This window comes from Lineus longissimus, chromosome 7 (assembly GCF_910592395.1).
Source record: "Lineus longissimus chromosome 7, tnLinLong1.2, whole genome shotgun sequence".
Classification (NCBI taxonomy): domain Eukaryota; kingdom Metazoa; phylum Nemertea; class Pilidiophora; order Heteronemertea; family Lineidae; genus Lineus; species Lineus longissimus.
In genome coordinates, this window is record NC_088314.1 from 19,155,862 (window position 1) to 19,178,183 (window position 22,322).

General features: G+C 40.5%; 3 protein-coding genes across 3 annotated transcripts; 2 read left to right on the forward strand and 1 right to left on the reverse strand.

Moving 5' to 3' along the window:
- The first annotated feature begins 1,281 nt into the window (after nucleotides 1–1,281).
- On the forward strand, nucleotides 1,282–2,901 carry LOC135491229 (U6 snRNA-associated Sm-like protein LSm3). The gene is made up of 4 exons (XM_064776959.1): nucleotides 1,282–1,311; nucleotides 1,588–1,698; nucleotides 1,780–1,875; nucleotides 2,205–2,901. The coding sequence occupies exons 1-4, from the start codon at nucleotides 1,294–1,296 to the stop codon at nucleotides 2,283–2,285; spliced, it is 306 nt and encodes a 101-aa protein (XP_064633029.1). The 5' UTR covers nucleotides 1,282–1,293; the 3' UTR covers nucleotides 2,286–2,901.
- Nucleotides 2,902–3,467: 566 nt separating this feature from the next.
- On the reverse strand, nucleotides 3,468–12,945 carry LOC135491219 (uncharacterized). The gene is made up of 2 exons (XM_064776947.1): nucleotides 12,798–12,945; nucleotides 3,468–11,434 (listed from the first exon to the last, which is right to left on the reverse strand). The coding sequence occupies exon 2, from the start codon at nucleotides 11,422–11,424 to the stop codon at nucleotides 7,108–7,110; it is 4,317 nt and encodes a 1,438-aa protein (XP_064633017.1). The 5' UTR covers nucleotides 11,425–11,434; nucleotides 12,798–12,945; the 3' UTR covers nucleotides 3,468–7,107.
- A 414-nt stretch (nucleotides 12,946–13,359) lies between these two features.
- LOC135491191 (F-box only protein 7-like) lies at nucleotides 13,360–18,765 on the forward strand. The gene is made up of 10 exons (XM_064776904.1): nucleotides 13,360–13,490; nucleotides 13,876–14,008; nucleotides 14,933–15,334; nucleotides 15,556–15,724; nucleotides 16,117–16,200; nucleotides 16,515–16,604; nucleotides 16,905–16,957; nucleotides 17,307–17,430; nucleotides 17,880–18,089; nucleotides 18,214–18,765. Exons 1-10 carry the CDS (start codon nucleotides 13,372–13,374, stop codon nucleotides 18,354–18,356), a joined length of 1,527 nt encoding a protein of 508 aa, XP_064632974.1. The 5' UTR covers nucleotides 13,360–13,371; the 3' UTR covers nucleotides 18,357–18,765.
- Nucleotides 18,766–22,322: the final 3,557 nt, after the last annotated feature.

Here is a 22,322-nt window from a genome sequence, read left to right on the forward strand (position 1 = left end):
CTCAATTACATGATTCCTACACCGTATAACAGTGTAGGCCGTACAGGATGTCCCCAAATTAGGTCTTCTTTTTTTTTTTTTTTTTTTTAAATAATATGACCCCCTGAAGCGTTTTTTGACCCCTTACATAACCAAATCTCATCCAAATGGCCTAATTTTATAGTTTTACCCTAAAAATTATGATTTTTCAGGTGTATGTGGTGATATCAGTCACTAACTTTGATTTATGACGTCGCTGTTCAGGCAAATTGGCGCGATGAAATGTCCCCAAATTAAGCTAAAAAGCAAAAAAACATGTCCCCAAAATAGGCAAAAAAAATACAGGGTGTAGAGGTCTCCACGTAATTGAAAGGCCTGCCCTGCCCTGTTAGTTTATCCATGCTGTGCTCTTATCTCTTTTGTATATTTGTACTCTTCATCACTTATGTTTTTTGTATATAGAGTTTTTACTGAAATTGTGTACTTGCTGCAAATAAATATTTACATGTATCAACAAATTTGTGTTTTTGATGATTGGGACCAACATGGTGTCTTGTGTGGTGAGAAATGTCGCACCTTCGAATGGATAGGGCAAAGATTTGGATTTAAGACTGGTCTAAACAAATGTATTGGGACTCATTTCATAACACAACAAGGACAGAACCAAGAAAGTTGACAGGAGTGATATTTTGAGCAAATGGCAATCTCCGGGATCTCATATGTGATGCCCTGGCCAAGTTCCATCACCTGACATTGTCGCCCCTGATCCCTCTGTCCTGGGACTGCCCCCTGGGACAGGGTCACCGATGTTTAACACCATCCATCTGCCTCTCCATTATCTGCAGAGCAATCTGACTGCACTTCTGAGAAAGTTGCACCTCCTGGCCTAGTTGGAGGACTGTCACTGGTATTATTTGCCAAGAGAAAGGCTCGCTTGAGATGAGTAGAAGGAGGAGAGGCTATGCGCCTGGTAGTGAAAGAAATGAGACATGTTTTCTTGTATTTCAAGCGAGCTGCCATAGAGCGTGCATTTGGCCTAAATTCACAATGAAGACATTGTCACAATCGGCCCCCAAAGACACGGATTTGGATTTGGGTGTGTTTGGAAGGAGGAGAGACTATGTGCCCGGCAGTGAAAGAAATGAAACATGTTTTCTTGTATTTCAAGCGAGCTGCTATAGAGCGTGCATTCGGCCTAAATTCACAATAAAGACATTGTCACAATCGGCCCCCAAAGACAATCCCCCCGCTGTGCCTCCTACCGGTTCAAGACTGAATTCCAGTTTTTAGAATGAACCACCGCCAAGATTCAAGATGGAGGAATCGGAACAGGTGCTCGATTTTTTCGTCACAAACATCGCGTTTACTCGCCTTCGGTTGAATTATGATTTAAAACAATATATCCAGTAGTTAGAACAAATAATAAAGAATATATTGTGGTCGTGTATATAGCATTTGATTGTGCGTATTGCCTAAATTTCCCGTCCAAATGTGTGTAAATCATACGTACTTTTTACTGTTGTTGTCGTCGTTGTTGATTTTCACGATGTGAGCTGAGGTAGCCGACATGAAAACGGTTGTAGACTTACTTCCCATTGTTTATTTCAGACCGCACAAGCTAACACTGTAGAGGAGCCACTAGATCTGGTGCGGCTGAGTCTCGACGAAAGAATATACGTCAAGATGAGGAATGATCGGGAGCTGCTGGGGAGACTTCATGTTAGTAGCCATTCATTCTCCTTGCACTGGACCGGAACCATTCATTGATGACAGGTGTTATATCAGTCTTGTTATTTTTAGGCATATGATCAACATTTGAACATGATTCTCGGTGAAGTTGAAGAGACCGTCACAACACTCGAAATCGATGAAGAAACATTTGAAGAAATTTATAAGGTGAGAGAAGATTTCTGGAAAGAATTGTGTGGTATTGTCTGTCTATTGGTGTTGAGACTACAACAGGCTGAATCTTCAATTGATTGAGTTCAATCATCTGTGAGGGGAATGGACATTTTGGAAGAGGCAAATGAGACATCTAGACATGTATCCACTTTGGCCCCTCGCCTGTGCCTGTTTCAGGCTAAACGTTTGTATAATTTCACTAATCTTACAAAATAGCATGAATGAAGTAACAAATTGACTATATAACAGGATTTAGCAAAGCCAATTTCACAGTAAATGCATCTGTATTCAGAAATTCTAATATTGCATTTTGTTTTTTTCAGTCGACAAAGCGGAATATTCCGATGCTGTTCGTCCGGGGAGATGGTGTTATTTTGGTCTCTCCGCCAAAGAGGAACGTATGAACACTCTCTCGTCTTCTTCTTAAGGACCTTTGTTTGTGAGTCGTCGGATATCAACAGGGAAAAGACAGAGAACTAATGACAGAATGTGCTACTTCATGTACTATTACGATGCAGCTCCCAATTTAAAGACTTCATTATGAATACTTGATAGTGTTAGTGAGAAAGGAATTTGAACTGGGCAAGTGTCTGAGAATGGGTTACGTTTTTCTATAGATCAAGCGATCTAGAGAAAAAAATTTTTATGATGTCACGTGCTGTGACGTTTCTTATCAATATGGGGAAAAATAGAGTCTAATGGAAATTGTATTGGAGGATCAATTAGGTTACTCACTTTGTCTGCATGGCAGGTGTCTTCTGAGTGGGCTACAGGGGCATTCATGTCACTTTTTCTTCTTACCCTGGTGTCATGTCTTTAAGTCTGAGTTGATGAAATAGCTTGTGACGTGAAACAAGGAATGTGACGTCGTAAATCTTATGTAAACTTTGCCTTATGGATGAATATTGACAGTTATCATATCAGGTTGCTGCTAGAGCTTTGGACAGTAACAGTCATGTGTTCATTGTTGAGGGTTTTGTATGTTTTGTACACAGATGAAATAAACCATAAAAGTAACTACGGTAACAGATATGAGGTGTTAGCATGCGTTATTAATGTCACCTCCTGGAAATCCTGAATGCCCCAGAAGAGGAATGATGCCTTTTCAGTTGATTCTGACAATGTTGTAACATTTTCCCTCGCATCCCTTAAAAGGATAAATCGATATTGGGTTAGGTGTCTTACTCAAGAAAACAGAGACAAGAAAGACAAATGTTGGGTCAGTGTCTTGCTCCAGACTGCTGGAGACTAGAAAAAGAATGGGATTTATCTGAGACTCAAACTAACGAACTCCATTTTACATCTGATTCGAAGGATGAACGTATGTGTGGTTAGGTGTCTTGCTCCAGAAAATTGTGACAAAACAATGGTAATGCTTCCGAGAGTCAGATCCACAACCTCTGTCACACTGGCACTCTAACCACTGGGTCGCTGATGTGAGAGTCATCACCTGTGTTTTCCCCAAGTACTTTTTGCATACTTCCTTATCCCTCTGTTATCTGGACATCTCTTAAAAGGCCACTATTACAAGTAGTTTCAAGGTGTCCTCACTGTACAAAACATAGAATAAAGAACTTTTTCCCGACATGTAAATGCATATTTATTAAAAAATATTTGTGTAGCTTGACGATACAATTTTATCATGATTTTCATACAATTGTTGTCCATGATATAGGATGGTTCTAATGAATTAAGGTGTAACAGCGAAGAAAGGACAAAATGCTACTTCCACTACGACTAATATTACATATATAGAGTAAAATACTATCAATGATTACATATTAGATACTCTTTAGCAGAGCACTGTCTTCAACAAAAAAGCAAGATAATCATCAGTCAGCAAAATCTCATAAGCCGACAACATTTTTTTAACAGGCATAAAGACAAATTGGCCAATTTGACCTAACAGGCGGCTCTCATGCGAAAAGTAAAATTCAGAAAAAAAAGAATCTGAAGTGTAGGTGGAGCTACTGATGGGCCAGCACGATGTTGACCTCAAAGATCATATGTATGTGGCCAGGTTTACATAGAGCGATTCACATACATGTAGTCACTTTTCACCCCAATGTCATGTCATGTCACGTCATGTTTTCAAGCCTAAGTTTCTGACATCAGAAGAGACATCATCCTGATTCTCATGGGTTTGCGTCACCACTATCGGGATCCACAAACAGCCAGTGACTTAGCTATCTCAAAACTTTGGGAGTCGAGATCAAGCAATATGAGATTCATGCATCATGTGTACACTCAAGACGCAATGGATCAGTCTCGTCCCTCACCCGATGATAGTATGAATAGGATGACGAAATGGACTGCCACAGGAGTCTACATGTGTAAGATGCTACTGAAACAACATCCACAATGGTACAAGGAGATTGCTAGAATCTTTGTGTCAATTTTCTGATTCATCTCCAGACTACCATTTTGCACAGGAAGTCTACAAGCCCTACATTAGGCCTTTAAAAGAAAGGGCAGATTTTTTTTGATCATGCATTCAGCACATCATTTTTTGTACAAATCGTAAACAATATCAATTTATTGGTATCTATTCCAAATTTAAAAGTTATAGCCATGAAGAGTAAAGAGTATTTTTAAAATGTACATGTATACTGTGATGTTAACAAAATTTGACAACATTCAAATTTTACAACAATTATTTAAAAACAAGTCAACATGGACACTGTAACATATCATATTATCGCTGGCCTCGTAACTCTATTGGATTTTGCCGGAGGGATGTCTCCCACTACAGGCTTCTGTCCACCTATGCGGGATCTTTTACTTCCCTTGTCATAGACACTCAGGTACAAAGGGACCAATGCTTTTCGAGTATTCATACATTATAGAGGTTGTGAAGAGCCAGGAATTTTAGTTCCTTGAAAGCCACGCCGGTTCATCCAGAAATACAATCCTGGGTTCTCCCCGGGATCAAAACCGGGCCGTATTGTGTGTGAGCCAGCCGTGTTTACTGCTAGGCTATGAGACTCCTAACATCTATCAACAAGTGCTACCATCCCCTTTTACACCAAACCTTACAGTTTATAGTGAATCTAACAAGAATCAGGCCAAGAACGCAAACGACCAGTTTTTTAGTTTAACACACCCAATAAATGCAAATGTGACTGGGCTTAAACAATCAGCTATCTAGTAATTTATGCACCAATATAGATTTACACCAATTATTTACGACAAAAACAGTGTAAAAAATACAAATACCTAATTTTTGGTACATGTACAATACGACCAGAAAAAGGCCAGTAGCAAAATGTCTTTGCTTTCTATCAAGAAATAAGCGAGTAAAATAAAGGCATATATCTCCACTTTTGCATTCTACGCCATGTTTCAGAATTTGACACTCGATTTCTACAGGCATCAGACTTGAGCCAACAGTTTCACTGTGTCATTGTGAGTACGATCTCACACAATGCCTGTGGACTGAGCGTAAATTGCAAACGTTTATGTGGAGGAAGGCCAGGAGACACAAATGCAATTGCAATTGTGAACATACAGGTATTAAAACGACAGCATAAGAAACAATATTGTACCTTGCCAACATTTCGTGCCTCATTGCAAAAATTTCTCCAAGATTTTGACGGATTACAAAATTTCTCTAAATTTTCCAAACTGAAAAATATTTTTTACAATTTTTATGTTCGCCAGTCGTACTTATTTGTGAAGTCTACAAAAATAAAAGGCAAAAAAAATTGGGGGTTTACAGTAGTTCAAACATTAAACAATAATAGACTTAACCAAAACTCAAAACAAACTAACAGTCAGGTGTAAATGAAATGCCCACCTCTGAAGAATCAAATGAAACTTTATTGCCGCGACCTGCAACAATTATCACTGCGATGAGCAATTAAAAGATTGCTCATCCGCAGGTAAAACTGATGATTTCTAGGTTTGACCTTTATTGTAGGTTGCAGCAACGACCGCTTCTTATTAATGAATGTTGATAACCAATCTTGTATCGGTGAAATCAGAGCACTTTTAGTACCGGTATTACTGCATGGTACAAGTGCAAACAATAGAATTACCATAATCACAACATTTGTCCCTCTTATTACATGTATACATGCTATCAGCAGTTAATGAAAGGCAGTATACATCTGGCCTGCACCTGCATATCTACAAGCAGCAGCACAGACTACCTGATCAGACATTCCATTTATAAACCCAACTCAGTTGATCACAGTGCTTTCATTATCAAGTAGCATCTATATTATATGAAACCTGGGAAAAACCAGGTATATCTAAGTGATACTATCTTTAAGCTCAGCACTCATAAGGATTTATGGCCAAATAGGCCAGATGTATACTGCCTTTAAATAACTGCTGATGACAAGTATCAAAGAGTAGAAAGTATTTCGTGTACAGTTATATCAACCACCTAGCTAATAAAGCTATGATAGAGCAAAGATCTTTCAATGCCGCAAACAGGTTAGTCATCTTTCATATGCCAACTCGCTTACATCCAAAACAAATGTTTTACCCAAGTTAGAATTTCTCAGGAGAAAAGGTCATAATGGGTATTGCACATAAAACATGCTGACTGCAAACTCTCTTATATTCTGTATAATTTGATTCACAATAAATGTCAATTGACTTCAATGAAAAAAGTTTTTTGACTTCCCACATGACAACCGGCAAATCATATCGATCACAAAATTCAATTACTGCCGATATTCCAAATGCCTAATGTAATCTCAATACCAACTCATTTGTCAAAATGAATACAAATCTTAAATTTTCAAAAATGATGAAGAAATCTACAAGCAGGCGACGCAAGTGGATCAGTCTATCGTGAGTGTGTCATAAAATGCTAAGTAAAATGCCTAAAAATAAAAAAATGTACTAAAGGCTATAGATTGAATGAGAAGGTAAAAGCATAGCACAAAAATACATGTAAAAACAACGTCATGTACAAATATTTAGCTCAAAATTTTTTTTCAGGATTGGACCATAATATCAGGTTGGTTTTTTGAAAGTCATGGAAACAACATATATGACCTTCCCATTGGGATCGATAAGAGCCAAAGCCTCAATAATGTTGGCCTTGTAATGTACAGCACAATTTCCTCTATTTCATTTCAGCAAATGAACTCTGTCATGACTTAATTTGCAATGTGTTTGTTGACATCCCTAAATGTCCTTTCCTTCTCCCTTCTTCAAAGAGAAGTGCTCACGAAACAAGGGAAAAACTGCCCGGGGATATCCGCGAGGTTATTATGCAACAGAATAATTCAGCTTCCTGAGCACCACGACAGGAATCATTCTCAACTTTGGATCGGGCGTGACTGTCAGGATCGTCTGTGTGACCATAATGATAAGAACCTCAACGGAAGTAGACGCCCCCTCCACCTGGAGCACATGTTGGCAAGCTGACTGCAATGTGACGAACGGTGAGCCGCAACGACTGCAGTAGATTTTCTTGATGTTCGTGTCGCCTGCTTGCAAGAATGCCACAACCATCGGGACCGTGGTCAGCGGAGGCGAACGTTGGGAGCAGGATTGTGGGGGATCCGAGGACTTGGGCGTAAAATTCACAACCTGGGTCATGAGACTGTTCATCGGATCGTGGTACATCCGGCACCCGTTGATGACACCAGCTTTAGGATAGCCGTGCGATTCGATTAAATGCGTCTGTATACATTCGGCAGTACGGGAAACACTCCTACAGAATCCGCAAGTGTAGAGGGTGGACCCCTGACAAATATGCTTTAGAAGATTACTGTGGTCCCCATTCAAACTTTCTAGACCACAGCCACAATCGCACATGAGTGTGCAAGTTTTCCCGTCGAACATCGCCGTAAATTTCGGCGTGGCTAAATTATATCTCGTCAAACGCTCCTTATTCAAGTTACCCTTCGTAAGCGTGGTGATCATATCTAACAGAACGTTGCGATCGTTGAACATATCCGGAGCCTCACGTTTATCCCGTGGCTCTCGATCATTAGATCTCATTATCTCTGGCAGCACTTCTTCTACACATTCAAAAGATCCTCGAATTGAATTTTTAGTCTTTCTTATCATTCGAATTGATGTTTTATCCTTTCCCAACATTTTTGGTACGATTTCCGACCCACGTTCAGATTTGGGGTCACTCGCTTCACCAGTGCGTTTTCGCATTCGAGCTTCCGATAAATATTCCTTCACCAGATTCTGGACTTGTTTCGTAACCTCCGTAACTATACCTGACTTTTCACGGTCACGAAGTTTAGTGAGGATCGGCAAATGGTTTTTGGAATGTGATGAGATTCGTGGGCTCTTACGGACGGTCGAGTCAGAGATAACTGATGCGTCTTTGACAGGGGCCTGTTTCAGACTAGCCAGTACAGCAGGGACGACTTTTGAATTCTGAGCTACACAATGACTTCCCACGACTTTCGGTAATGGAGAAATTTTGATTTGCAACTCTTTTGTAAGGAAATTGTTTACCGGCACTTTAGACTGGGGAGAGAACTTTGGGGGACTCATTGGAACACTTATACAGTCACGGAGTTCATGCGGACTTGGCATGGTTTTGGCTGGAACACTTTTGGACCTGATTTTTTCACGATTCTGATAAGTTCTTGTAGCTGACACTAAACCATTGAATGAAGGCTCAAACTCGGTATCAGAACTCCCTGGCACAGAATCTTCTGGTTCGACAAAATCAGGCGCCAACAAATGGATTTGACGGGAAAGGTTTGAAGACTTGACAAGGGGAATAGATTCAGAATTCTTCATGTGTTCTTGGTCCGAACACAAGACTTTACCAGCCATACCCTCCAAATCAGAATCTTTTGGTTCAGCTTTAACCATGACACAGTTTTTGGAGGAGTTGAAATATTTTTCTGGAGGCACCCCATCAGTATCCTCGTGAGCAGGCGTTTTTTTCCCATAAGTACCCTTAGAAGCAGACGTCACCATTGCAGGAGATTCCTGGCCATTGCACACAACTTTGACAGGTTCTTTCTGGTGCAGATTGGCAAGGGTTGTCCCGATCCTCTCGAGCAAGTCCGTCACGCTAGATTTCTGAGGCGTGTGAACTATTGCAGCCGGTTCAGCAACACTGGCAGGCGATGCAGGACAATAATCAGCTTGATTGTTGTGACAAACTTGACTGGATGGCAGGACGTTGAGATCATTTCCATTGTCTTGATTTCTTGGCTCGTTTTCTATAATTTCATGTTTTGGCATAATTTGATCATGAGTGGGTAGGTCTGGGTGATACTTCTGCCTTGGAGCAGACAGCGGAGATGGACACCGACTAACCTCACCCAGCTCCTGTGCACGGCAAGCCGCACTAGCTTCCGAGTCAAGCAGATCAGAACTTTTAGACTCGGAAATACCCTGTTGACTTTGCAACACAACAGAGGTATCATTGCAAATTTCATCAACAACATCGCAGCGCTTATTTTCAACTTCTGACACCGGATTGCAGAATGGCGACAAAATTTCACTACCTTTTTTCAGAGCAATGTCTTTCGAATTAACTTGTACTGCACCGATGTTGGCGTCTGCTGGTAAAATACTATCAAGAAACACTTGCCAAACATCTGACCCCGAATGGCCAGCCACTTTCCCGGTTTTAACACAACTTTGATAAGTTTCAGTGACGACAGTTTGTACTATCTCCTGGGAAATAAAAGTGTGACTCTGTTCGCCAGTCTCTGCCCCCATCAATGGTATTGGCAGCACTTCATCCTGCGCCCACTGTTCGATGATCGGAGTGTAGACGTCTGCATTGGTACCCTCGATCAAGTGGCTGTCATTAGCATCATCCTCGAGCAAGTCAACCTGAACGACACGCTGCTCCTCATCCTGTCGCGCGGCAAGACTCTGAATTTTGAGTTTCTTGTAGACGCGACCGATCGTAACGAAGCTACAGAGGCTACAAGAACAATGAGGCTGCTCCGTGAATTCCTGTAACTTCCAAAAGTTGTACTCCGATTCCGACTCCTTTTTAGTTATTCCAATTTCTGGGACCAGAGTTTTCGGCTGAGCATTTTCCCCGAATAACAATGCAAGTAAGTTGTCCGAAAGCGACACAGCATCGAGATAGTTTTGGTCATACAGGTGGTTGGTGTAAATGTGTACCTTGAGATCCTCGTCTGAGAAGAACGGATCACTACAGAGCAAACAGACAAATGGCTTACCGGAATTCTTACCGGCAAAATGAATCAGGATGTGCGACACCATCGCCTTCGGTTCTTTATGAGAGAATTTACAGCACAGCATGCATCTTCTCTCCTTGTCGGGACCTTTCAGAACGTTAGTGAAGCCTTCGATGAGATAGTTCAGAGGCATCCGTTTAGCCACAAGCTTCAGGTGACGGGACATAGCACTGTCTTCCCAGATTCCAATTTCCTGCAGGATGGCAGGACTGAAATGTGTATGCAGCATGTGCATGACCATGTCGGCCATAATCAGCGCCTTTTCACCACACAGGAGGCAGCAATATGGCATAAAGGGGTTGTGAACACGGAGAAAATGCAGTGCGACGTTAACTACGCTGTTCGATTCGAAATGACAATCAGTCTCCATGCAGCGGAACGCATACCACGCCGGGTCAGCATTCGGAAACGCCGGCAACATTTCTTTAATTCTCGTAACATAGCGATCGAGACGAGGTTTTTCCTCGGCGTGAACGTCGATGAAATGTTCAAGGAATGTATCAAACTCTTGACAAATTGCGGACTGTTGATGCGTGCTAATGACACCATGTTGGTTCAGGAGCAAGAAATGAATAGCGGGAAGCCAAACGGGACAGTTACGTTCCATGACTTCAATTGATTTCCTAACATGAGCAAACTCGTGCTGCATGAGTTCGTGTTTACCCATCAAACTCAACCTACAAACGGTACAGTAGCAGACAAGCTTCATCTCTTTGAACTCAAGTTTAAATTGACTTCCCATACACTCTGGCAACTCCTGTTTCAGATTCGCAGGATTATATTTCTTATATCTCTTTTTGGCAGGTTTCTGAGGTTCTTTTCGCTTTGGAGATGCTCTTCGCCGCGAAGACGCTTTTGCAACTTCGTCTGAAATAGGCATCTCTGAATGCGCAACTTCATCCAGAACGGCACTGAGCGAGTCTGAACTTGTATTCATTTGTCTTTTCTGCGTTTTGACTCCCGGTGAAAACAATGTGTCAACGGAGCCTGGTGCCATCAGAGGAGTTGCATAACTGTCCGCTGAAACCATACTACAGCTTGATGCAGAGCGCACACTTGAGGCGTAAGCAGGACTGTTTATTCGAGAAGGAACCTTGGATTGCAATGGCTGGGACACATTGATCGAGCCATCAGTGATATCAACTGGAGTGTTGCTATCACCCCTTGGCGATTGTTTCAGAGAACACACCAAACTTTGCATGTTAGACAAGTCGTAAGTTGGATAGGGCCCTGGTGCCACTGGTATAGGCAATCCGTAGACTACATCCTGAGCTGGTGCTTGTGACAGCTCTGGACTGATGGTCCTCGTTAGTGGACATGGCATATTCGGCAGGGATTGAGCATGGGTGCTCAAGAACGTGTCAAATCCTGGTAAATTCGACATCTTGAAGATTCTGAAAAGATAAGACAGATCAATCAGAATACTCAGAGGGCCTGAAATTTTGAAAGGTTACATGCATACAATCATAAACATGGTCCATGGACAATCAACCTTTTCAAAGAAGTTTGGACACGGATCAGTCATGCGTTTCACCTAGAACAAAGGGTTACTCAGTGGCTTATGGCATTATTGGAAATCAGCTTAGGCCTTCTGATGTGTTCTGTGTAATCTGAATCTCAGTGTGGGCATTTGATTTTGTTTGGGCTAGGCTCCGAGTATGGAGTAGTGATTCGTCTCTTCGAAAAAGGTCGATTTCGACCAAGTAAGTTGGTCAAGACAAACCAAACCTCAAACAAACAATAAACATAACAAATGCACACACTAAGAGCAAGTCAAAGTGACCCTTTATTCCAGGTGAAACGCATGACAGGCCAGATCGCGCACAATACAAACGTCATGCATTGGGTGATTTCAAAGTCAGTTTTTAGATTTAGTTTTAAAACTAAATGGAACACTAAAACCCTTGATTAAACCAGCATTGAAATGAAGTGGGTTTTAGTTTCATCCTTTTTCAAAGTCGGTGTTTGTTCGTTTTAGCATTATGTCCGGTTTAAGCTTAAAACTAAGGGATGGTTTTAGTGTCAAAAACTAACACCGGGACTAAAACTAAAACTCTCCACAACACCAGAAATGAAATCAGTTCTGGTGTTAGTTTTGACACTCAGTTTTAGCATTATCCTATTTCAAATTAGGTTTTAGTTTCACACTGAAACCAATTGGAACACCAAGGTCTGATCTTAATCCCAGCTCGGTGTTATATTTGGAAGATTTGTAGTGCATTTTGTATTACCAATAAAACTAACACCTTAGGCATTAACACCGAGTGGATTTCAAATTTGGTGTTGGTGTTCAGAAAAAAAAAATCATGTTGTTCGTACCATTTCAAGAAGTAGTTGCTGGTATTTTGAACGCTGATAGGAATGATGATGGACGTGAAAGAAGAAGACCAAATTTATATAGATCGGAAGCGGTTACAATAGGGAAACACCCGAAACACATGCGTGTTTGGTTTTTCCAAGGTTTTTTCTCTGTCCATCTTGGTGTTAGTTTTACCTGCAGAATAAAACCTCTTCTTAGTTTCAGCCCAGGTTTTAGGTGTTTAGATAAAACCAGGTGTTGGTGTTAAACTAAAACCTCGAATTGGTCTTATCCAGACATAGGTTTTTAGGGGTAGAAATTAAGAATAAAACTGACACTAACACCCAACACTAAAACCAAAACCAACTTTGAAATCACCCAGTGACGAGTGAGTGAAACACGTCTTAGAAAGACTGCAGCAGCAGCAACAAGGTAGGTTATTTTATTGGATAACACACCTTTCTCTATAAACGATTGCTGTTAACTTGAGGGAACATAATCTATGCGATCTTCTGGATCATGCAATGAGGTCCTCTCTTGAAAAACTACATCAGAAATTCAAGAAAAGATGCAAAACAAGTTGTAAGTCTGTTCATTTCTTCCAAATTTTCATTTGGTTTCATGAAAAAGTGGAATTGATTATCCGGAACGCACTATGAATATGGTTTGTTGCCTCATTTTGCTGTAAATATAATACAAAAAATTTCCAAGCAAAATATAAAATTCTTTATAAATAACATTTTTGAATGTTTTCATTGGGATGTTCAATATAATCTAAGGTGAAATTAGTTAACAGACAATTCAGAGTCAATTTAAAGCTTGCCTTTTCTATAACAAGCGACGTTTTCGAAAAATAAAATAAAGAAATTATTACAGAACTTGCAACATTGCAAATTGTTAGATGGCGGTCTATACGGAAGAAGTTGGGAGGATTTTACTTTGCAACAACGAAAACGCTAGAAGGGGCAGCCCACGGCCGGCGTGGAATTAATTCACTAATGTTTATCGAAAAAGTGAAAAGTGAAAGTGAGAATGAAAATTCGAGCGAAATTTGGTCATCAAAGAGAGTTGATTACGATTGACTCAGAAGATGACACGGTGTATCTCTCAACGCTGAAAGCTGCCATTAGAGCCAAGTTTCATTTTGCAAGGTTATTGAATTGTTCAGTCAAATGAAATGTGTATTATGAAGCGCTTGAAATGCCACCCCAGTGTAGGCCACACATCAATCAATCACTGAATCCGTCATCACACATGTCACATCCATCCATGGCCATGCACATCACACAGATGCCATCCTGATCCTGAGGTAATCTGGGGTTAAATATTCGCTGATCTCCGGCCCTGCACACAAGTTTGCCCGACCCACAAGTGTGTGCAGGGTGGCCAGAGACGGATGATCACTTTCCCACCCATGCTCCGCGCAAACCCTTCCATGATCAAACTTCCTGTTGTTGTCATTCTAATTTGAGAGAGAAATTCTATTCAAAATGAGTTTTTATTGCTAAAAACTAAATGGAAACTTCTCTTTCACAGTGACACTGTGGTCAATGTTGGCTTGAATGGGAAGGATGTTCTGCAAGGTGATTCAACTCTGGCTCAACTGGGAATTGTTTCTGGGGACTTGGTCATTGTTACAACACCTTCCAATGATGGAATACAAAACCAGGTAGAGTTCATTTCTGGAATAGCAGACGGCAAGGAAAAACACTTTCTGATGTGATGATATCATCATCATCATTATGATTACCAATGTAACAGAGGAAAAACATCAAGGTCCAACCGGAGATTGAACCCGGGACCTCTCGCTTATAAGGCCATCACTCTACCGACTCAGCTAAAGGGAATTTCCCTCTAGCCTGGGCTAGTAGGAATGATGCCACCACTACATACTCCCCCTGTTCGGGAAAGTTGTATCTTCACAACCGGGTTCTTCCGTGATACAAAGGGTTAATTCATTGTCCAAAGACACACCAGCATCTAAACAAATTATTAGTACCCTTTTACCACTGGCGACCTTCCCAGGTAGTGAGGACACAACTTTCCCGAACAGGGGGAGTATGTTGTGGTGGCATCATTCCTACGAGCCCAGGCTAGAGGGAAATTCCCTTTAGCTCAGTCGGTAGAGTGATGGCCTTTTAAGCGAGAGGTCCCGGGTTCAATCCCCGGTTGGACCTTGATGTTTTTCCTCTGTTACACCAACATCATAATCCTATTGGAGTTTTGCCGATGGTATAGAGTCCATTAACGCACAACAGGCTCCTGTCCACCTGATCTGGAGCGACACCACTTTTAAAACTTATTTTGCAATTTACCACCTGTCTCTGTCTGACTTTCTTCCGTCTCTCATAAAATCCTGATAATTTTTAGTTTTATTTTTCAATTTGAATCAACCCTCTTTAAAATCGGCTTTTTTCACCCCTCTTATTAAAAACTCCATGGAGAAAATTGTCCGAGGAAAGTTGATTGGTTGTTCATTCCACATAAAAGAAGACGATTGTTAGTTTTAAGAAAAAACCCTTTTGGCAATTTTAGTGTTGTGCATCTTATTCTGTGCAACTTCAATTTATTTCTAAATCTGCCTTCATTTCAGCCCCTAATTCCACAGGCTAATGCGCAGAGTAATGATGCATCCACAAATAGATCAATGCCAAGTTCGAGTACGAGCTCGTCCACGAATAAATCAATGCCAAATGCAAGTCTGGGCTTGTCCAAAAAATACAAAGAATCTGTGAATATGGCACAAAAAGATTCCGAAGGAGGTGGGGTAAATTTGCAGCGACAGGACGAAGACGGTTTGGCCATGGATGTAGAAGAAACTGTTACTGACCCTGAAGTGAATCGGTATCTGTCTGAACCAATGTTATGTCGAGACTCTACTCGAGATCAGGTTCCACAGCGGCTGGTGTTGCTGTATCAAGACGCTGGTGTGCAGAATGTAGCGGATGCTCTGTGTGTGGTGCTACACCTCTTGATGCTGGAGACGGGTTACACGGTAAGTACAAGTTAAAGGGGGACTATAGTCAGGAGATAGGGGGTCCTATTGGTGGCCCCAAGTGACTATTCAACCCAGTCAGGGGGTCCTATTACTATTAAGCCCAGTCATTTTGCCTCGGTTTTGATCAACATTTTAGCTCCGCCCCTGGGTGTTTTGTGAGACAACAATACTGAGATTGAGCTCTCAATTTCTAAAGTTTCTTCGCCTCTGTCTTGTAGGTATCGTCAAGTTCAGCCTCTTCCTCAGTAGATGATGATGACTCTATGAAGATGCCAAGTGGATGGAGGTCACCAGGAGCTTACAGACTGCTCTATCTTCATAGAAATAATCCTAACGTTACTTCCAAAATTATTTGTGTGACGCTGGGTAGAAAAATGGTTATCCACGGTAAGCACATTGCTGGTTTCTAGATTAACTTTAGAGGGGAGTGGGGGGGGGGGGGGGCAAATAAATGCTTAACTAATAGAATCAATATCATCCTAAATGTTCCATTCTGCATGCAAATGTCAAAACCAGAACAGAAAAAGAGGAAAATTAAAGGTGTTATGCTATTTTGATTTCTTTCTTCTACCTCCTCTTCAGCGTTCCTGAGAGTATTCCTCCTCCAAGGCGAGATGAGCATTTTGTGTGCCACTACAGTTAGGCACCAATTGGGTTTATTGGCCTAGTGACTCTGACTTTGGCCAGTGGTAGATAAGAGTCCGCGCAAGCTACTCATGTTACTCACTTGGTGGGGTCTTAAACTTGCCATAATCATTTAGTACTCTATTCCCCTCCAGGTTGTGCAGAACTCCCTGATAAAGAAGACTGCAGTCTTCAGCTCCAGATAAACATATATGAATATATCCAGCAAAGCACTGGAGGTGAGTAAATGAAATTTGTACAATTGAAATACTGAAACTTTCCTTCTGGTTGGGCAAAGCAGCCATTTACATTATGTGGCAAGTTTGGTTAAGCAAAAAATGTGTTGATTATTACGTTGATATCGGTCAAGTAGGTTGGTTCATCTCGGGACTAGAGCCCTAGGGTTTGAACAATCAACCATGAACAACCTAACTCCGTTTCATTCAATGTTTCAAAACGCCTTCATAGAGGTTATTTTCTCGAGATTAGCAATTTCAATTGCGACACATTGTAGGAATCTTTTTGATCCGAGCTTGCATTCATACATTTTCAGCAGCACACGAGGCCTACAAAAACTTACCCAAGCTGTCACAGGTCTTCAAAGACAAAATCAGCTATCGGTTGATTGAGGATTCACGGCAATGTAAGTCAACTCGTGGCCTACACTACCATTCAAGTTACGGCGAACATGACTTGAACACAAGCGGCTCAGTCAATTCTGTGGGTCTGTAGGGCAAAACTTCCCAAATCGCTGACAATTCGCAAAATGCCCGACTGGTAGCTTTTTGGACAAGTTCCCCAAGGCCGCTGATGTCGCAACTGATCCTTTAAAAAAGTTGAATTATAGGCTCCAGAGGAATTGTCATAATCTGTTCGATTGCCCAACCCAGAATGTATACAGATTTCCCAGATTGCCCTGACTTCAGATTCTGTTTCATTTCAGTGATGGAGCTTCCTGCATTGTCCGGGTTTAGCGGATTATTCTCCGAATTGAAGGTATGTTTTACTCCTTGAGAATTTTCAGTTCAACTCTTTGGTGTATTGGTTAAGAAATGATGATGACATTGTCCCAGACCTTCAGAACTGGGCTGCGTTGGTGGATAACATTCACAATTTCCCTGTACTTCCTCCAGTACTGAGCAGATTGCGCAACTTGTATCCAGGTCATCCCCACCACCTTCATCTCCTGTTCTTACAATTCTCACCAAGTGGTCCTTGATCTGCCTGTCCGCTGTCTCCCTTGTGATTCTACCTATGAGTTCTTGCCACGTGATGTGTTCCTATGCTTTCTCATTGCGTCACACTCTAATCGATGTAGTCACACTAAAATAATCTGTTCGTATAGTTTGCAGTTCTGAAGTATCTCGACTTTAGAAGTCTTGTGAGAATGTCCGCGACGTGTAGTGAGTTAAAAACAATGGCAAGGGGGCGGTCTCTATGGCGACGATTGTATCTTTTGGAATTTGGCAGTAAGTATTCAAAATGGTCTCTAGGTAGCGTGATACTAAGCTGCAACAATACCCATGTCTGTCTTTGCAAATTTGCGATCCAAGTAGTTATTATCTGCACAACAATTCACTATCGAAACAAATGCAGAGAAAATTTTCACATGTTGCTTTGGAAATTTTAAAAAGTTAGAACAAATGCCAGATTATTGATTAAAATGTAAACATTTTGAAACTGTCGAAAACACTTTTAAAGGTGTAACACCAGACGGGCAAAACCATTGGCCTGACAGGGGAGTCCTAGTAGTGCATGTAGTGCATTGCATTAGTACTACATGTACAGGTGACCCCCTATTGGGTCATACCCATTCACCTGTCCCCTGGGAACAGACATGAAAGTGTAGAATCTCAAAAAGTGTAGTAATTTTTAAAATTTGTTCAGGTTTCCATAGAATTTATGTTGTTATCTTCAGGGAGAGGTGACGAATCTCTGCACCAGGATTGGCTACAGTATTTCGAGGAATCATACATCCGACGGAAAGAACGCGAGGAGATGATCCATCGCCCTGTATTTATACCTGGTCCCCAGCCCTACCCTCAAGGATGCTTTCGCCCACCTCTACCTTATGCCCCTGGGGCGCCCACTGGCATTATTGGTGGAGATTATGACATAGACCCTTTTGGTATGTAAACAATTTAAATGTTTGTCGCGTCTGCTCTGATTTTTTTTACTTTGTTGCCAGATGTTCTGCAGCTGGTGTTAATGAGGTAGAAATTTTAATTAAGTTTTGTTGTTTATTTTTTCAGGATTCCATGGTCACATGGTACCAAGACCTTTGGGGCCATTCCGACCGCCGCGACCAGGTTTTCCTGGATTGCCGGGCAACAGCCGTCCATCGCGTGGAACCGGTGGACTAGGTGGATTTGGACCACGCCCACCTTTTTTCTGAACGCGAAAATCACATTCGTGAGAGGTTACAGGAAGTGAAATCACAGCTTACCAAATTTCTGTGTAGAAATATTCTCACATTATATACAATGGGCATTTAAATCTACACAGTAAAAGTTAAACGGGACGATTTGATTGAACTTTCTTTGTTAAAGTTGCATTTTTTAAACGGTTAACGTCGAAGCGTATATCAATTCAAAGACATTCACGACTTTCAGTTTGCATTTAAAAACTTGATTTGCTGATGTAAATATCATGAACGGGATAACGACTTCGTGATGTTTTGATTGATGGGTGGATAGGAAGATTTTGCTAAGTGAGGTTGTAAATGTCATTATTGTTATTTGTATATTAAACTATTTTATATAAAATAAAGCCATCTTTCATTTGTCTGTGACTTGTTAGATATGATTGGGGATGCCAGTGGTCGGGAGTGATCCAAAATTTATCCAGAAAATACACAAATGTTCTATGAACTTTTTGTGTCAACTTCAGGTTGTTTCTCTGGCCCACCCTGTATACCGTTAGTCAGGATTGTGCCCACTCAAAAGCATTGGAACGCAAGCCATTCTTCTGGACTGCATTTTGGAAGGATGCAATCTTATCCCACTTGCGCCATCCACTTATGAATTCAATATTCATGAGATACAGTAGACCCTCTCTATAAATGACACCCTTGGGACTGACAAGTGCTGTCCTTCATAGAGAGATGCCACTGTGCTTCCTTTAGTTAGTGGATAGTCTTACGTGCCGACTATTGAATGCAAACCAAATGAGGCCTGCTCGGATATGGACATCCCAGTCTAAAAAGATGTCAACGAAGAGTATCTTTGAGTAAAGAGACTTGGGATATTTGCTCAGTCCTTGTATGAAGAACCAGGAGTAGTTGATAAGGAATGATGCTATATGGTAATGTGACCCTTTTGTTCTGGGGGGGAAGGAGCTTGAGACCTTTGCTCTGTCAATAGGTGAAGTAAAGTGGTGAAACACACGAAACGGGACATATGTCTCCCTGGTGAGTATAGAGGTGGAGTTATTTGGGTAGTCCCTGGACTCCGCATATGCTCGGCACTTCGAGATGTTATTCTCCAGAGAGTATTCCTCCAGGACAGGAAGAGCATTTGGGCAACACTGCAGTTCGATGCCAATTGGGTATATCAGCCAAGTGACTCCTTAGTCCACTGCGAGCTACTCATGTTTCTCACTTGGTGAGGTCTTATGCTTGGTCTAGTCGGATACGAGGAACTTTCATTTTACGTCTCGATGGAAGAACGAAGGAAGATGTGGTTATTGTCTTGATCAAACACGAAAGGCATAATACCCCTTTAAGAGGTAGGAAATACAAAAATAACCTGATGACAATATCGATCTGGTTTATTATTCATATCATTATACAAATCTAGCAGATACAGCAAAACAGAAAATTTTCACGTCTCTATTTTTGTGATTCATGAAAAGTACTGAAAAAATTATTTTTACGAATTTTTTTGGGCAGATTTCTAAGTTTCTGACAGTTTATCCAATCAAAAATATTTGTTTATAGAGAAATCAGCAAAAAATAAAACACCCACAAAAATTGGGCGGTTCATTAGAAAACCTCTTGAAAATACTAATGTAAATGCTTCCTATACTATAACAGAAATTAAATGTTTCTGTTGAAATAATCGCTATAAATCAATTTGATTCTGATTCTGATTTGGCAGTGAAATTTATATAAAGTTGAGTGCTGCACCTAAAATACAGTCCAAGTCACAAGTGACATCCTTCCTGCTTCTCGTCAGTTATACGCAATGTACATGCGCGTTGCGCGCCAATGACTGTGTTTCCCGTTTAAAACGTGCAACTTATACAATCTATGCAAATTTCAGGATGTCAATTGTGATTAGGACTGTATCTACCCATTTGGAAATCTTGTTTATCAATGATTAATTGTTGTTGTATAAATATGAGATAGACATCATACATTGATTTGTACACCTTGAAATATCTTTACTAGATCAAAAGAAATAAAAAAAATTCTGATTTTTAATCATTTGAACATATAATGGCAGCGAGAATATTGTATAAAATAAGTCACTTATAACTCAGTTCCATGATTGGGATTTTCAGACTTGAGGATAAAAATAAATATTTTTCATTTGAGCACCAAATTTTCATGAATAACTAAATATTTTAATAGATAATACCGACAGCAGGCAAATACAGCCAGAAACATTCAAAGCCTTTTGTCTTGTGTTCAAGCTTACATTATGAAGAACTATGGTAAATATTTAAAAGATTAGAAGAAAATTATGGCGATGGTAGAAATTATGGCAAGAGTCAGAATGCACATGAGTTCTCACTATGGCTCAAACTATGACCAGAAATAACGAAAGACCGAAAAAAATTATGCTGGCAGAAAAGTCGTCTCGCTTTCTTTGAACTGACATGATACAAAAACCATAACGATCTGAATAATTCAGATGGCACCAAAATACAGCCGAAAGTTTGAAGACTTCTCTCCTTTTGCTTGTATTAGCATAGAAAGACAACTAAAGAACGAAATTATGGTGTAAATATGACGCAAAAACAATTTGAACAAAATTTATGCAGATATCAGGACAGAAATGTTCAAGATTTCTCTTTTTACTCATTGTGAAAGCAAGCAATCTCGTAAAATATCCTATAGGATCGAGCTGGCAATAACATACAACGCTCCTGGGACCCATTACGAAATAACATGAAATTACATTGTTATTATACTACACTGGTTGTATGATGTACAGCTAATGTGATTATCTGTGACCACATAATTACTGGTAATGGCAAAATAAATGCATTTAGAAGAAAAATTGAGTATGCCCTAGACATATAAGTCGGAATACATGTAATGTACATTGTATTGTAATACTGAACATGGAATACAATATGCTAACTTCAGATATTCCTGTATTTGAAGTCAGTTTTAAAGGGTAACTTGTGTCAAATTTCACCATATAATGTTTTAGCTGATGACTACGTCACTTTCTCATAAATCGGTGAGGTTTTTGAATCGAAATGCACACTTTCTCGAAATTGATGGTTTAATCCCGCCCGGACGGCTCGCTATGCCAACGACGTTTTCGTTGATGACGTCACAACATGAACATTTTCGCGGTCGCGTTGGTTTACATTCAGCAATTTTATAATAAATCTAATCAAAAATGGAAAATTTGAGCTTTACATTTGTGATCAACAATTAAAAACGGACGTATTTCCGCAAAGTTGTAAATCACAATAGTATCACTTTAAAGGAGGAATATCTGGAGATGTTGTGGGGCTGGCACCATAGTTATTACAGAGTTCCTTTTTATATGACACAACAGACATTCACAAAAAAAAACTGAGCAAAAACAGTGCTTAATGGCCTACGTCACGCGTAAAAAACGAAATTTTGTAATTGTATTTGAAAATTTTCGATTGCGTGAATAATTGCAAAGTTTCAGCAAATTCGTAGGAATGATAATTACACTGCGGCATTGTGTATAACTGCATTTCTATTTTCCTGGACCACCAGTTATTGCGAACCGCGTACTGCTTCAAAGAATGTTTGCCTACATTTTCTGATGCCTTCCAGAAGTGCCCTTAAGGAAGGTAGTAAACTTCATTAGAGAGCCGGCAATATCTTCAGACAGTCCCCCTTTGAGAATAATTCTAGGCACTTAGCATACAATTCTTTTTAATGAGTTTAATTAGCCCAATTATGTGGATGTAAATCATTCTTAACTAGCGCTAGGGATAGAAGTATTCATCAATCAAGGTCATTCCTTGAAGGTACAGTAGAACCTCTCTATCAAGGACACCCTTGCTACTGACAAGTGCTCTCCATAGTTGAGAGGTGTCCTGATTACAGAGGTCAAATTCAATGAAAATGTGGAACTTGGAACCAAATGTGGCGTCCTTTAAATAGAGAGTGTCCTTAGTAGAGAGGCGTCCACAAAACGAGGTT

Bases quoted from the DNA above. Each gene is read 5' to 3' on its own strand.
- LOC135491229 (XM_064776959.1), top strand. The intron at 1,699-1,779 runs GTTAGTAGCCAT...TGTTATTTTTAG, and splicing joins AGCTGCTGGGGAGACTTCAT to GCATATGATCAACATTTGAA. The intron at 1,876-2,204 runs GTGAGAGAAGAT...TGTTTTTTTCAG, and splicing joins CATTTGAAGAAATTTATAAG to TCGACAAAGCGGAATATTCC.
- LOC135491219 (XM_064776947.1), bottom strand. From the start codon at position 11,424: ATGTCGAATTTACCAGGATTTGACACGTTCTTGAGCACCCATGCTCAA.
- LOC135491191 (XM_064776904.1), top strand. From the start codon at position 13,372: ATGAAAATTCGAGCGAAATTTGGTCATCAAAGAGAGTTGATTACGATT. The intron at 16,605-16,904 runs GTAAGTCAACTC...GTTTCATTTCAG, and splicing joins GATTGAGGATTCACGGCAAT to TGATGGAGCTTCCTGCATTG. The intron at 18,090-18,213 runs GTATGTAAACAA...TTATTTTTTCAG, and splicing joins TTATGACATAGACCCTTTTG to GATTCCATGGTCACATGGTA.